Raw genomic sequence first — 15,053 nt, 5'->3', positions numbered from 1 at the left:
AATTCTCTTAATCGTAACACGATCTTCTGCTTTGGGGATGATCCGATGCTTCGAGTGGCTTTCTTTTAGCCAAGGTACGCAATATCGAATCTTAAACAGTAACGCTGTCGCCATCGCCAAGGAATCGAACGAGTTGAAGGCGAAATTATGGTTGTGATTCGTAGTTAAATATCTAGTTTTAGTATTCCATGCAATTGATTCGTTTTGGGGAAGAATTGCAGCCGAACGCCCGTGCCCCAGCAATCAGTTGGAGGCATGCTGGCTGTCGTCCTCACTCTTGTTGCCCAGTATCCAGTCCATAAGACCCATCGTAGGGGAACGCGGCGTGGGCTGGGCTGTAAATGAACAAAGTAAATGCTGAACAAAGGAGGGCAGATGCTGCTACTCACAATGATCCACGCCAGGAGGAGGTGGACTGGCTGCTGCTATTGCTGTTGGAGTGCCAAATGGAGTTACAGTGGTTACTGCCGCCGATCCTGATGCCTGCTTGGCCATGTCCCTTTGCAGCTGAACCATTTGTTGCAGACGTTGCTCACGCTCGTCCACGATGGCCTTGTCCTTAGAGTGTCTCACCGTTTGCAACTCGGCCAATCTATTCGAGAAATAAATATAGTCACGGCATACATTACGGAGACGGAGACGGAGACATACTTTTGCTTCAAGTCACTGCCCCTCGTGTTGGTGACTACTGCCAGATCGGTGCTGCTGGCGTTGCTCGTCTTTCTGGGCGTACTGGCACTGCTCACGGCGCTGGCAGCCACTGCAGCTGCAAAGATATAACGTTGAAAATAATGAGGAATTAGAATCATCTCCTAGGTATATGTGAAACTTACGATCGTCGCTGGAACGAACGCGCTCGGTCTCCAGCTGCCTCAGAGTGTCCGACAGTTTAAGCTGCAGGTGATCGCGTTCCTGCAGCAACTGGCCCAGCTCGAGTATCATCTCCTCGACACGCATGTCTCGTTGATGGAGCATCATCAGTGCATAGTCGAGGTCCGCCTTCAGCACGTACTCTGACTGCGTTTCGACTCCAGTAGCACCGCCGGCACCCTGATGCTGCAGCCGGAACGGATCGTACTGGGCAGCGAGACGAGCATACTCTGCAGAGCGAATGGCAAGCTGCTCCTTGAGTGTGACAATCTCCATCTCTTGCGTCTCCAGTGCCTTTTGCATCTTCATCAACGAGTCGTTGTCCTCTGACTGTGGAGCTGCCGCCTCTGTAGGATATTGCTGCTGCTGATGCTGCTGCTGTACCTGTTCCAGCTGAGCCTTGAACGCAGCTTCCCTTTGCGACAGATGGTCCTGCCATATGTTGGCCACCTCTCCACACTTTTGCTCCACCAACGACTCCCACTGCTGGTTGAGGGCATCCAGATCAGGTATCGAACTCTGACTCTGTTGGAGCATTTCCAGGGACTTGCGAAGCTCGGCTATTTCAATGTTCTTGGTGTCCAGCTCGAAAACGGTATGCTTCATCTTGTCCTCCAGCTCCAGGCTCGACAAAACATGATTGTTCAGCACACGCAGCTCCTCCTCCATGTCGGACTTGTCCAACTGCATTTGCTGGCACTGCACCCGCAGCTGTTGCAGCTCCTGATCTGTCTCTGTGGCTGCCACCGGTGCCGGAAGTGAGACCTCCTCCCTCTCCTCTTGCAGTTGCTTGATCTGCAAGCGCAGCAGCTGCAACTCCTGGTTCTTGGTTAGTATCTCAAAGACCAACTTCTCGGTCTGATCTTCGCGCATCAGCTCTTCGATTCGCTGCTTCAGGTGCACAATCTCCGACTCCTTCTCCTGCAGCTGGGCCATCTGCTCGTCACTGAGCGAGGCTGAGGTGGCCACTGATTGCTCCGATTGCCGCTGCGTCTGTCGCAACTCCTCAATCTCTGCCTGCCGTTGGCTAAGGCACTGCTCCATAGCCACTTTTTGTGCCCGAAGCTCTTCCAGTTCCGACTGCCGACTCCTCAGCTGCTCCACTTCCAGTTTGAGACTCTGCAGCTCATTGGCTTCGACTTGGCTGCCTCTAAGCTCGTCCAGCTCCGCTTGCAACTGCTGCAGATATTCTCTGAGCTCTTCCCGTTGTGCCTGCGCCTGGGCAGCCGTCTCCTCCGCTAGCTGAGCCTGTCGCCTCTCCTCCCGCAGCTGTGACTGCAGTTCCTGGCACTCGGCATTCAAGTCAACATTTTCCGCCTGTAGATTTTCAATTTGAATGAGGGACTCTGCATCGCTGCTGCTGGGAGCAACAGCCAAAGGTGGGGCTGTGGCAGCTGGTACATCCCATTGATCCATCTGGTTGAGCTTCTCCTGGAGTTCGCGGATACGCGCCTGGTACATCTGCACGTCCCTGTCTTGGCGCTCCTTCAGCTCTGCCATGCGATCATTGCCGGCGGTGAGAACATCGATGCGTTTGCACAGTTTCTCCTTCTCGAGGGCGTGCTGCTGCACCAGCTCCTCGCTCTTTGCCTGACGTGCCTCCTGCAGTTGCAGCTGATGCTTCAGCTCCTCGATGATGGCCCCGTCCAGATCGTTGTCGGAGGTCGTCACTGGGGCCAGAGCCTTGCTCTTGTACTCCTTGAGTCGCTTCAGCAGCTTTGCGGTTTTCATCTGCAGCTCGGCCTTTTGCTGCTCGGCAGTGGCCAACTGCCTCTCTAGCTGCCCAATCCTCGCGTGCATCGCCTCAACATCGGGCTGTGTGCGAATATCATTCGAATCTTGGGTAGCTTGCGCGGCGGCACTTGCCCAGGGATCCTCATCGACACCCCAGTCGACTGCCAGCTGCTGCTCCTGTTCCTGCTCCTGCTGCGGATGGCAGACGTACGCCTTCTTTGGTGTTATGATTTCTTCCACCACGGGCTCCGCCTGCGTCTGGCCCCAGTCCAGTTGCTGTTGGGTTACCACCACCGGCACAGATTCCTCCGGGCCACCCACGCCAAAGAACATGTCCAGCGAGGGTGCGCCCGTCGGTTGGATGAGCTTCTCGAGTGCTGCCAGTCGCTCGCGCTCCTCTTCGGCAGCCCTAATCTCGGCCAGCTGCTGCTCCCGTTCGTGCAGCAATCTCTCAAGCTCGGCTAGACGGCGCTCCTGGTCGGAAACCGACTGATTGCGGGCCACGAGCTTTGTTTCCAGATCCTGGGCGTGCTTCTCCAAATCCGAGACATTTCGCTGCAAATCCTCGATGGTGGGGGGCGGCGGCAGCGCGGATTGGGAGGGTGGTGCAGCCGACAACTGATGGCTGGACACCCTCAGAGGCTGGATAATCTCGTCGAAGGGTGATGGTGCTGTGGCGGCATCACTGGCAAAGAAAAAGGATGCAGCAGGAGCGGGAGCGGGAGCGGGAACAGATGCCTCTGCTGATGATTGCCTGGCGGCTGCTAGCTGTGCGGCCTGCTCCTCAAGTCGCGCCTGCAGTTCAATTAGTTGCTCCGTCAGCCGTTTGTTCTCCGTCTCGATGTAGACCTGGTCGTCGGTCTGGTTCTGGCCAAGGGTGTCCCATTCGGCAATCTGCTGCTGCAGCAGTTGCAGCTCCTGGGTGTGGTTGGCGCAGAGAGAGTCGATTTGCGAGCGCAGGTTGTCCATCTCCGTCTTGTCCTGAATCACCTGCATGCGCAGCTCCTGCAGCTCCAAGACGTCTTGCTCTGCGCTATCCTGCTGCAAACGGAGCAGCGTCACCTCACGGCTCAGGGCGGAACGTTCTCGCTCCACCTCTTGCAGCTCCTCGGTAATGCGACTGAGGTCCTCGCCCCGTTGTTTGATCTGCTCGTGGGCCCGCTCCAGCTGCTGGGTGAGTACGCGGCTCTCGGCAGTCGAGCGCTCCATGTGGGCATTGAGGTCGCACTCAATCTCGTCCAGCTCCGTGGCCTTGGCGGCTAGCTTGGCATCATACACCTGCCGCTGTCGCTGCAGCTCCGACTCCCTGAGGGCCAGCTGCTCGCGCAGATCAGCCAACTCCTGCTCGCTGTGGCTGCTCAACGTTTCGCGCTCCGCCTGTGCCTGAGCCATAAGTTGGCCGTGCTTGATCCTCAACGCCTCGTAGTCCGCCCGAACTTGAACCAGTTGCTCGCGGGCATCCTCGGACTCGCTGGAAATCAGCTCTATTTGGCGGTTGTGCGCCTGCTCCCGTTCGCCCAACTCTCGCACGCGCTCTCGGAGCTCTGACTCGTGCTCCTTTTGCTGGGAGGAGTTCTGGTGCAGCTGCTGCTCGAAGAGACTGGCCCGATCCTGGGCTGCGGCCAGTTGGTTGGCCAGACTGGTCATCTGCTCCTCCAGCGCGACGCTCTTGGCGAGCAGCTCCGTGTTCTGCGACTCGAGGGACTCGATGTAGGACGCATCCTGCTGCAGCTTGGCCTGAATGCCTCCGTGGATGGTCTCTAGGCGGCCAATGGTCACCTGGAAGTCGGCCTTGTCTCTGGCATACTGCTGCGCCAGCAGTGAGTGCTGCTCCTGTGCCGCCTGAAGCTGGGCCCGCAGCAGTGCCTCCTCCGCGCGCGGCTCCTCTGCTGCCACGGCTGCCGTCTTGTCCTGCTCGGCATGGAGGCGCAACTGTTGCAGCTCCCGCTGCAGTGCCTGAATGGTGGCATTGCGGTGCTTGATCACCTCCTTGGACTTGTCGAACTTGATGGACTTTTGCTCCAGCTGGCGATACAAGTCCGCCAGGCTGTGCTCCTGCTCCGTCTGCTGCTGCTCCCAATGTGCCTGCTCGCGTCGCAGCTCTGTGTTGGCACGGACCGTGTTCTGCAGCTCCACCTGCAGGCGCTGCTGCTCCTCGTCGCGCTGTTGCAGGAGATGTTCCTGCTCTTGGAGCTGCTGCCTGAGCTGACGCTGGGCATCGCGGCTCTCCAGATTCACATGAATCTTGGCCTTCAGCTCTTCGTTGAGGTGTGCCACCTGCTCTTGCAGCTTCTCCACCTGCTCATGATCTATGGGCGTCTCCTGGGGCCGCTCTGTAAGCTCCTTGAGTCTCTGTTCCAGTTCGGCGTTCTCTTGGCTGCGCTTCTTCAGGTTGAGGGCGTACTTCTTCAGCTTCTCGCGCAGCTCCCGGTGCTTGTGCTGCTCCTCCTGCTTGGCCTGGTCTAGACCCTGGTAGAGCTCCTGCAGCTGCTGGTTGAGGGCTTCGATCGTCTCCTGCTTGGTGGCCAGCTCGCTCACCTGTTGGGCGGCCAGCGACTTGCTGACCCTCAATGATTCCTTGAGATGGCCGGGATCTTCCTCCTTGCTGCGGAGCTCCCGTAGCTCCGCCTGAGCGGTTTGAAGCTCTAGGATCTTCAGATTCAGCGTATGCTCGCTCTCGCTGAGGTTCTCGATGAGCTGTTGCTTCTGCTCGGCCACCAGGGCCTGCAGTATACTCATCTCCCCCTCCATGGAATCGGCGCGTGCCCCCAGCTCCCGTCGTATGCGCGTCTGCTGCTCCATGTACTTCTCGTGGGCCATTTCCTTGGTGTTCAACACCTGATGGAGCTGCTCCAACTGCAGCTGGAGTTGCGTCAGCTTTGCCTCTTGCGAGGCAATTAGCTGCAGGTGTTCGGATTCCCCACTGCGAAGATCGGCTATGGTCTGTACGTGCTCCTCGATCTGCTTGCGATGAACGGACTCTTGGCTTTGCAGCTCTTTTAGTGTCGTCTGCAATTGCTGCAGTTCCTGCGCCAGTTCTGACTGCTGTTCGTCGACTGCTGCAATGGCCAGTTGGGGCGCCTCTGGCTCGTAGCTATCCTGGACCTCTTCCAGCTCTCGGCGCAGTCTGGACAGCTCTGCCTTGAGCTCGGCATTCTGGGCCGTAAGTTTCTCATACTCGGCCAGAGCCTTGCCATTGGGAGCCGTCACAGCGACCACAGTCTCCACGACAGTCACCGTTTCCACCGCCGTGCTGGCCTCCTTGACCTTCTGCAGCAGCTCAGTCAATTGGGTGTGGCAGTTTTTGGCCTCCTTGGCCAGTTTCTTGGACGCATTGATCTTTGCCTGGCGATCGGCCTTGCGGTAGGCCTCCAGCTCGGAGTTCAGTTTGCTGAGGGATCGCTCGCACTTGTCGAACAGGGCGGGGCCTCCTTCGCCGGCATCCAAGGCAGCCACCACCTCCGAGGAGCGCTGCATTGAGCTCAGCTCCTGCGAGAGGTTCGACCGCTCGCTCAGCTGCATCGAGAGCTGCTCCTTCTCGCGTTGCAGGTCCTCCTTCTCCTGATGTCCTTCGATCAGCCTTGACTCTAGCCGAGAGTTGTCAGCCTGTAGGCGCTGCTGTTGCTCCTTTTGGTCATCTAATCTCGCCTGGAAGTCCCCATTCTCTGCCATTAGCTGCTCCATTTTCTCCAGCACCTCGCGTCGTTCGTTGGAAAACAGCTCGATCCTCTGGAGCAGTTCGCTACGCTCTTCCCTGAGCTGGTTGAGACTCTCGCTGGCATCGGGCGTGAGATCCGTTTGAGTAAGTTCACTCACGACACTGGGCAGCAGGGGGATGGGCGCCACCGCCTCCTGCTCCTCTTGCTGCTGCTGCTGCTGCTGCTTCTGTTCCTGGGCATCACCCTCACTGGCTGGACGACGCGGTTCGAAGCTTTCCAGCTGCTGCTGCGAGGGGCGTTCGACAATCTCGATGGACTCGGCGGAGCTGGAGGAGCTAATCTTTTCCAGTTTGTCCAGCAACTCCATGTTCTCGTTGACGTAGCGGGAAAGCTTCTTGTCGAGGACCTCCTTCTCAGCTTGGAGTGTCTGAATTTGGTCTATCTGCTCCTGTGCCTGCTGCTCGAGTTGCTGGACGCGTTGCGAGAGTTGTTCCTCCATATGGACCTCGCTAAGCTCGGACTCCACGCGGGCGGACTCGTTGCCCTGCTGCAGAGCTTCAAGGGCTTGCTGGAGTTCCATTTTCTGTTCCTCCAACAGCCGAACGGCCTCCCTTTGCAGAGGATTGATCTCGTGCTGAGTCTGTTCCTCCCCCTCTCCCTCTTCCTGCATATTGGACAGCTGCCACTGTCCCTTTTCGTCCTCCAGCACAGTGATCCGCTGTTGCAGCTCCTCGTTCTGTGCCGCCAGAGCGGTCAACTTTTGCTGACTGTCCTCCGACTGCATCTTTTGAAGCTGCTTCTCCGCCTGCTTGCATTTCAGCTTCAGCTTGATGTTGGCCTTATTGGACTCGTCCAGCTTCTGCTTGAGATGCTGCAGCTCTTCCCTCAGCTGCTCGCTGGCCGAGTGATCCTCCTCGTCCAGAAATAGCGGCTTGCTCCGGCTGCTCTGGGCGAGCTTCTCCTCGAGCAGACGCAGATTCACATTGAGCACATTCAGTTCGGTTGTCTTCTCGGCAAGCTCTTCGCCCTGCTCGGCCATGGCAGCCTTTTGCTGCTCCAGTTGCGTGCACTGGGCGGCAATCGTAGCCTCCAGCTGAATCAGACGCTCGGACACGTTGCTGTCGTTCACCTCCAGCTTTGTGGGGGAGTCGGCTTCGCGTCTCAGTTCATCGTAGGCTGCCTGGAGGGCGCTCAGCTGCTTGGCCAGCTCTTCATTGACCTGAACCTCTGTGTTAGTAGACTCGGATTGGCTGATCTGCTCCTGCTGCTGCTGCAGCTGCTCCCGCGCCCTGCTCAGCTCGTCGGTGAGCTCGCATCGCGTCGTCTCCAGCATGTCGTTGATGTTTTCCAGCTCGGACAGGCGCTCCTTCATGGCCACCACCTCAGAGTGTAGTCGGGAGTGTTCCTGTTCCTGCAGACTGCTTCTCTCGGGCACCGCATCTGCACGCAGTTGCTCCAACTCTTCGTCTCGCCGCGTTAAAGTGCGCTGCAACTCGGCCCCGGACAATTCGAGTTGCTCGATGAGGCTGGCCCGCCTGGCCAACTCTTGGCGCAACTCCACTACCTCCTGCTCCTGTCGGCTCTGTTTGAGCTCGGTGATCTTCATTCTGTTCTTCAGCAACTTCATTCGCGTCTCGTCCAGGGCGTCGGCTTGCTGCGGCTGTTGTTGCTGTTGCTGCTGCAGATCCAAGGCCGAGCGATGTCGGGAGACGGTAGCATTGGCCTCTGGCACCGCCGCATGCCGGAGATCAGTCATCGAGGAGCCCAGTTCAGCAGTGGTGCGGCTGTGGCTGAAGCTATGGCCCTGGCCCTGGCTCTGGCTCTGACTGAGGCTGGACCTGATGGAGAGCAACGACTTGGCCATATCTTGCTTACGCTGCTCGAGCAGCGCTCGATTCTGTTCCGTGCGCTGAGTGAGCATCAGCAGTTTTTCACTGGCACTGGTATGCAGCAGAGGTTTGTCCATTGTGTCCTTTGTTGGCGTAGCTAGGGGGGTGGAGGCATCAGCGACTGCGACGCCGCCCCCCGAGCGTGCCTTGAGCACGGTCAGCTTCTGTCCCAGTACTTTCAGCGATTCCATTGATTCAATGTTGCTGGGCCGGCGCTGCGCTCGCTCCCGCAGTTCCAGCAAACGATCCTAAGGCAATGAAACGTTGCTTCAAATGTGAATGGAAGGAGAAAGTGGGTTCGAGGGGGTTTAGTCACCTGTTGTTTGGATAGATTTTCTTTTAGGCTGTCCAGGCGACCTTTGCTCCCGCCTCCACCTCCGCCGCCTATCGTTGTGCTGGTGGATACATTCTGTAAGGGTAAAAGAAGAAATAAATTGGGTTCTGCAGTTAGGGAAATGGAACTTGGTCCACGACTCACTTGCAACAGGGACAAATCATTCGAGCTGCCCGTTATCCGCATGTATCCTTCGGCATCTTCGTTTTCGTTATGCTGCAAAGAAAACAAGGAGTTTAATATGCAGATACTAGCAGCAATAGTCCCTCGAAAGGAGATCCAGGAGTTACACACCTGGACCATGGAAAAATCCAACGAGCTTTCCAGGCCAGCAGCATCTGTGGCAGTGTTCTCAGCCATGTTGTCGTGTTAGTCGTCGACTCGCGTCAATTGCAAACAATTCACACTAACTAAGTACCAAAAATTCAAACTGGGTAATGGAACACACAAATATTGGGCACTGGCTATTTCCTTGGAGGATATCTGATGGGGTTCGCTGCGCCAGCTATCGACATTGACAGATATATGATGGATGCAACGACAGCGTATCAACCGACGTTTGATCAGCATATCCAAATATACATATTTCTATTGGAAATCTAAGTTTTTGGGAATTCGTGGCAAATGACGTGTGTTGTAGTGTTTGGCAAATGTCGTGCAATGTGACCGACGATTTATACATTAAATATACCGCACGACAGTCAAAAGTATACCAAAATATACCTTCTCATTTTAAAAATATACTGTAAATCTTATATACTTTTCTCCGCTTTTGATGTTCTAGTTAATATAAATAGCTAGTTAGTATTCTCAGCGCTAAAACTATAATTTTACCCACTTCATCAATCAATTCTCTACAAAATTGGCTAGTTTTTATGACTAATATTAATTAGATTGCTTACAAAATAACAATTCAAACAAAAAGATCTACCAACAAAAACTAGTATAAAACATACATGACTGGGAATGGAATGATACATCATTTGAGCGCTTGTTGCTTGTAAACAGGTAGTAGTGTATGGACGTGTTTGTACCCTATTAATTAATATTACATATTCGTTTTCAAAGTTTCTTTTAAACATTATTAATGACTTTGTGTTGATCTCGGTACATTCTCGGTTCCTAAAACCTTTCAATTGATTGGAGCCTAAGATTGGCAAACATTTCCTCAATTTGAGGATATCCTTTCCCCAGGGTACTAAATGTTACCTTCTTCCTTCCATCCATCTTTCTTACCATTTACTATTTATTTATGATTAACACTTTGTTTCAAAATTTTAAGTTTAAAAATTGAAAACTTGATTTATTCAAAACTGCAATATAAATGCGAAACTTTTAACTTTATGTCATTAGCATAATCCTCTTAAAGATGAACCTAAAGCTAAACAAAGATCCAAGTAGTACGTATCCACGGACAGCATATTATAAATACAATTATTTATGTTTTCTGTCAGGATCTCTTTACAAATTAGAGGAAGAGTCCGCGGCTGTTTCGGCCACATTGTCTACACTGCCGCTGCCAATTGCGACGCAACTGCCGATGCCGCTGGCGCTGCTGCTGCTTCTGTTTGTGTTTGTGATTGTGTTACGTTCGCTGCGAGCACCTATCAGGGTGTTGAAGAGATCAAACAGTTGGTCATCGCTGGGGCTGCACTGAAGCAGCAACTGCTGTACGAAAGCAAAGCGCTCCGTGTCGGAGCGATTGCCGCTCTTGAGGATGTCGGAGACCTGGGCCAACAGGCTGTTACGGCAGTTGTTGTTGATCTTGGACTTGGCGCATATGTAGTCGAGCACCGAGTTCAGATTGAGCCGATCACACACCACCGACGACAGATTCTCGCGCACGGCGTGGTCCAGAAAGTCCTTGGAATGATTCTCGGACAGCGTCTCCAGCACATTTGTCTTGAGCTTATCGTTGTTGCTCATTTGGCTGGACAGGAACTTTGCCACAATGCTGGCACTCTTCTGAGGGGGGCCTGCGGCCTCGTCAAAGTAGCGCTGCAGAACGGTCTCCAGGGGGCACTGGCTCACCAACAGATCTAGCGCCTTGTCTGTGTCCGTAATAGCGAGATCCTGGCAGACAGCGGTCTCAGTCCTCGATTTCTTGTTGCTTTCTCCAGTGCTGGCTGCCCCGGCATTGGAATTGGGGGTCGTCGTCGTTGAATCGTTCCATTTGAGGGTGGTGAAAGCCTCCTCCTCCACGACATCTGTTGACTTGTCAAGCATTTTGTCCGCTGTGGCTGACCTGGCCGTTTGCTCGTGGGCAAACCTCTCAATCTCAATGATGCTGTCCAGGCGACCACGGCGCTTCAGTGCGGATGTCTGGGCGATCTTGTCCATCAGCAGACAGCGCTTGGGCTTGCTGCTGCGACTCTCTTCCGCGTCCCGCAGATATTCCTTGGTCACAGACACGGGTGGATCGTGGAAACTGACACGTTTGCGCTTCAGGGCTGGCGACTCGTACGACATGGAGTCATCGATGCTCTCACAGCGCAACTTTCGCTTCAGGATGCTCACCGACGGACTGGCCGAGGGAGAGGGCAGACGCTTCGAGAACACCAGCAACTCTTTGGCATGTATGGGGGTGGACGTTTGCTCTGTGCCCGTCAGCTCGTTCAGCTCACTGGTGGGCGTGGACATCTGCTCTGCACGGTCGAGCACACGGGCCGGAGTGACCTGAACACGACCCGACAGGGGGGCATACGGCGAGATAGAGCCGCCGCAGCCGTCCAGTTTCTTGTTGCGAATCATATTGATCAGCTGAGCCCCACGTCCGGTCAAGTGCCCAGTTGGCTTCGGCCGCAGTGTGGGGCTGGTGGAGTTGTTGGTCTGCTTCCGATCCGGTGGAGAATTCTGCAAGCAGAGAGGGAAAAGCATTAGTGCTTGGAAGTGGAAGTAATGCTTCGGCCTGTCGATTGTACTCACCAAATTGCACAAGCGAGCACTGGGTTTCCTTGGCGAGGTCTCTGAAGCGGGAATTGCCTCCGCACTGCTTCCGGGCAGGAATTGAGTGGAGGGTATCGGTTCCACTGGCATATCCGGTGGGGTTAACTGGGTATCCAGAGGATCAGCAGCAGCAGCAGTTGCTGCCTCTGGGAATAGATCTTCACTTTGCATGGGGGTGGGTTTTGCGATCCCTTTTTTGGCCACAGCTGAAATCGAGGCAAAAGGTTACACACATGTCGTACGTTGGGCAGACCAGATTCGTTTACCTGCTGAACTAGTAGAGGGGGAAGCCACTGGCAGTGGCTGTGTTTTCTTGGGCGACCGTAGCTGTCGCTCGGGCATGACAGGTGGTGGCTGTGTTTCTGCTTCTTTCATAGCTGCACGCTTCCGGGTCTGACGCATAGGCAACTCCTCACTGGGCTCCTCTAGTGTTTCTGCCAGAGAGCGTGGCTTGCGAAATTTATTCTCTGTGCTTGGATCGGGACCGGGATTGGCAACCTCTTGCCTCCTGCGACTGGGAGTGACAACCATAGCGGTTGCGGTTGCAGCTTCAGCTGACTCGACGACGGGCAGGCTTTCGGAGATAACGATCACATCATCCTCGTTATTATTCTCGGCTGAGATGGCAAGTTCGCCCTGCTTGCTCTTGGCAATCACCACCTTCTTAGGCGTCCACGGTTTAATTGAGGAAGAGTCCTGGGACTGGCTCATGTCATTGTACAAAGCGGGAATGTCCGATTTCTCCGCGAAGCGTTCCTTCTGACGATCCGTCAGTTTCTCCGGATTCAGACTCCACACGGAGGGTATGATAACGAAAAGGTCTTCGCCCTTGAAGATATCTCTTAGTTGATTGGCCATCGTCTTCATTTGCAGCTTGCGGAACTTCTCCTGAATGGACCGCTTCCACTCGTCCAGAAAGCTGCCCTCGCACTTTTGCTTGTTCCAGCACTGAATGCCAGCCGATAAAGTCGGCTTTAGGGAATCAAAGACCACCATCAGTTCGTTCTGGCGCAAATCCAGAATCACATTGCGCAGCGTATTGAGACAGGCCTCCAGGATCGGCTGCGTCGGATGCTCAAACACGGCCTGGAGCAGGCCGAATACATCCTTGTACAGGGGAGGATCCTTGCAGAGGCCCAGCTTGAGCACTGCGGACACATACGCGTCGAAGAACTCGTAGAAGAGCGGCTCATCTTTGCTCTTCAGCAGATCGATCAAGGTCGTCTTCAGGTCCCCCAAGAACTTCTTCCTATCGGGGCCGTTCTGGCCGGCGATGATGAGCTGTCGCCACTGCTCGCAGAAGCTGCTGTCGAAGACGTTGCTCACGCGACGGCCGGCAAAAGCGGCACAGGTCTGGAGGGGCCACAGCACCCAAGTGTCCAGCAGGGCGGCATTATGCGGCAGTCGATACTCGAGCGCATTGTCGCGCAGGTAGCTGGTCATGGCCTGTGTCACCTGTCGCCAGATGTGCAGCTTAACGGCAAAGTCTTCGTGATCCTCCTCCTCGTTGGGCTGCATCAGTAGCTCCGCAAACGAGCTTAGCAAACGAAACTCATTTTGGTTGCTGGCATCAATGTTGTTTGTGGCGAAAATCGACGATATGCATCTCTGCAGTATGGACGGCGGCACCTCCTTCTTGGCCTTGAGGCACAGCTTCAGGTAGGCCTCGAGGACGTCCAGGAAGTCGCTGCCGGCCACACGCTTCATCTCTAAGTTCTCACTCGCAATGGTGTTAAAAACGGCTCGCACTACGCGACCAGTTGAGCCGTCAGCGTATAGCAGACTGGACTCGATTTCGCCGCAGCAGGCTATGTTGAAGGGGGCAATGCCCAGCCTGAACATTGCCAGGCATAGGTTGCGCATCAGCAGTTGGAGCAATAGCTGCTCCGACTCCGTCGAGTCGTTCTCGCTGAGCAGCTTCATGCCGGCCACTGCGGCCGCCAGCAGGGAACGCCAGTGCTGCTGCAGCACCTCCTCACTCATCAATGGTGAGGGCTGGGCGAGGGTCTCCAGGCGTAGGTCACGCATCAGACGCTGCAGGGGCTCACTGAAGTCTACATTCCACAGAGAGACCAAGCAGGGCAGAGCGAGCTCCCGGGATGACTGATAGTTGTGGGCCAGTCCGGTGGCAAGACCTCGCGGTCCCCCGCCAAATGTGAAGCTGAGGAAGTGCTCGACGGCGTTGTCGAAGGTCTTTGGCAGCTCCGAGTGCAGGCAGGTGATTAGGTACCACCAGACCCTCAGTTTGATTCCGCTCACATGAGAGGAGCGCGACTGAGAGGTGCGCAGGGGTATCAAGAGCAGGCGAAGGCGCTTCGAGGATGCCAGCTCATCGTAGGCAGCGAAGATCTTTATGAGCACGCGCCAGCAGAGGAAGGACTCGGAGCGCACTGCGTGGTCTACATTGCGGAAGCCCAGCTCAACGACGGACAGGAATTTGTTGATGTAGGTGCAGCCCCGCAGCAGCTCCTCGTCCATTATCTGCACCAATAGGGTCCAGATCTTGTGCCAGTTTGAGTTCTTTGCATCTCGCATCTCCCCAATCAGCGGTAGGTACTTGTCGACAAAGTCGCTCCTCAATTGCTGCCAACAGCTCGCTGCATGTATCACGCTCACGTCCAGAGCCACCAGAGCCTCCGCCATTGCGGCCACGGCACAGTTCTGTATGTTCTGGTCTGCGTCGAACATCAGCGGTAGGATTTCGCCCAGCCAGAATTCAACGAGTTCATTGTCAGTGAAGGAAGTGCCTATCAGGCCCGAAGTCTTGCAGCTGCTGGTCAGCAAGTTTATCATCTGAGGGCACCAATGTTTGTTTGAATGACTGCACATTTCGGACAAAGAACGAAATTCTACTTACGGTGCAATAATTCTGACGGCGACCAGCCGAAAGCACTTCTTTTGTCGATAGCTGTACGGTGTGGTATGCTTCCCCCGCTTTTGCAACGTCTTCGGTGTCCATTTCTGTGTTTGCGTTATATTTTATTTGACTTATTAAATACATAAATAGGCAAAAGTTAATGCCACAAGGTTTTTTTCACTATGAAGAAAAGCGCGCGAACGGCACCAGTGTGACCGCGGAATTGTCGATGCCGTCAGGGCCTCGAAAATATACCGAATTATACCGAAATATTGCACTTTCAAAATATACTGTAAATATACCGTGAATTTTAATTATTTTCCTCGATTTATATGTTATATTTGATATTACTAGATAGTTTTACTCGAATCATCATTAAATTCCCCGCACGATTGGGTGATTTTATGAATTATACCATCTCATTTTCAAAAAATGCCCTTTTACAATATATCGATACTTTTTTGCAATAGGGGAAAGAATTTGACTACACAAAGTTAATACAAAAATGTATTAACTGCAATGTCGACAATATTTGCTCCACCTGAAATTACGCATTTTACAGCACTTGCCGAAAAGTGCTCTGTCTGTTGATGGCGTTTGGGCAGGCTTCTCTCATCGCCTTCGATAGCTCAGTTGGTAGAGCGGTGGACTGTAGAAAGTTTAGTGCCGGAAGATATCCATAGGTCGCTGGTTCAAATCCGGCTCGAAGGATTGTGTCATTTGTTTTTATTCTTTTGTAATAATTTTATTATGTGTGAATACGC

The 15,053-nt window shown here is 54.3% G+C and overlaps 2 protein-coding genes and 1 non-coding gene across 5 annotated transcripts; 1 reads left to right on the top strand and 2 right to left on the bottom strand.

The window, feature by feature from the left end:
• Nucleotides 1-193: 193 nt before the first annotated feature.
• Nucleotides 194-9,139, bottom strand: LOC117585035 (protein lava lamp). 3 transcript variants are annotated; one of them, XM_034274404.1, is made up of 8 exons: nt 8,781-9,139; nt 8,631-8,702; nt 8,469-8,561; nt 3,337-8,400; nt 834-2,154; nt 652-766; nt 390-592; nt 194-335 (listed from the first exon to the last, which is right to left on the bottom strand). In XM_034274404.1, the coding sequence occupies exons 1-8, from the start codon at nt 8,844-8,846 to the stop codon at nt 244-246; spliced, it is 7,026 nt and encodes a 2,341-aa protein (XP_034130295.1). In that variant the 5' UTR covers nt 8,847-9,139; the 3' UTR covers nt 194-243. The 3 variants fall into 3 exon arrangements, with proteins under 3 accessions (XP_034130295.1, XP_034130213.1, XP_034130383.1); XM_034274322.1 differs by having other exon boundaries at nt 834-8,400; XM_034274492.1 differs by lacking the exons at nt 194-335; nt 390-592; nt 652-766 and having other exon boundaries at nt 1,373-1,604; nt 3,883-8,400.
• Nucleotides 9,140-9,753: 614 nt separating this feature from the next.
• On the bottom strand, nt 9,754-14,495 carry LOC117585919 (telomere-associated protein RIF1). The gene is made up of 4 exons (XM_034275725.1): nt 14,290-14,495; nt 11,699-14,225; nt 11,412-11,638; nt 9,754-11,339 (listed from the first exon to the last, which is right to left on the bottom strand). The coding sequence occupies exons 1-4, from the start codon at nt 14,431-14,433 to the stop codon at nt 9,948-9,950; spliced, it is 4,290 nt and encodes a 1,429-aa protein (XP_034131616.1). The 5' UTR covers nt 14,434-14,495; the 3' UTR covers nt 9,754-9,947.
• A 412-nt stretch (nt 14,496-14,907) lies between these two features.
• On the top strand, nt 14,908-15,000 carry Trnay-gua. Its single transcript has 2 exons — nt 14,908-14,944; nt 14,965-15,000. It is a non-coding gene; the product is annotated as a tRNA-Tyr (tRNA).
• Nucleotides 15,001-15,053: the final 53 nt, after the last annotated feature.

Source organism: Drosophila guanche, unplaced genomic scaffold (genome assembly GCF_900245975.1).
Source record: "Drosophila guanche unplaced genomic scaffold, DGUA_6, whole genome shotgun sequence".
Classification (NCBI taxonomy): domain Eukaryota; kingdom Metazoa; phylum Arthropoda; class Insecta; order Diptera; family Drosophilidae; genus Drosophila; species Drosophila guanche.
Note: the sequence above shows the minus strand (reverse complement) of the source record. Positions and strands in the feature narration are given on the sequence as shown.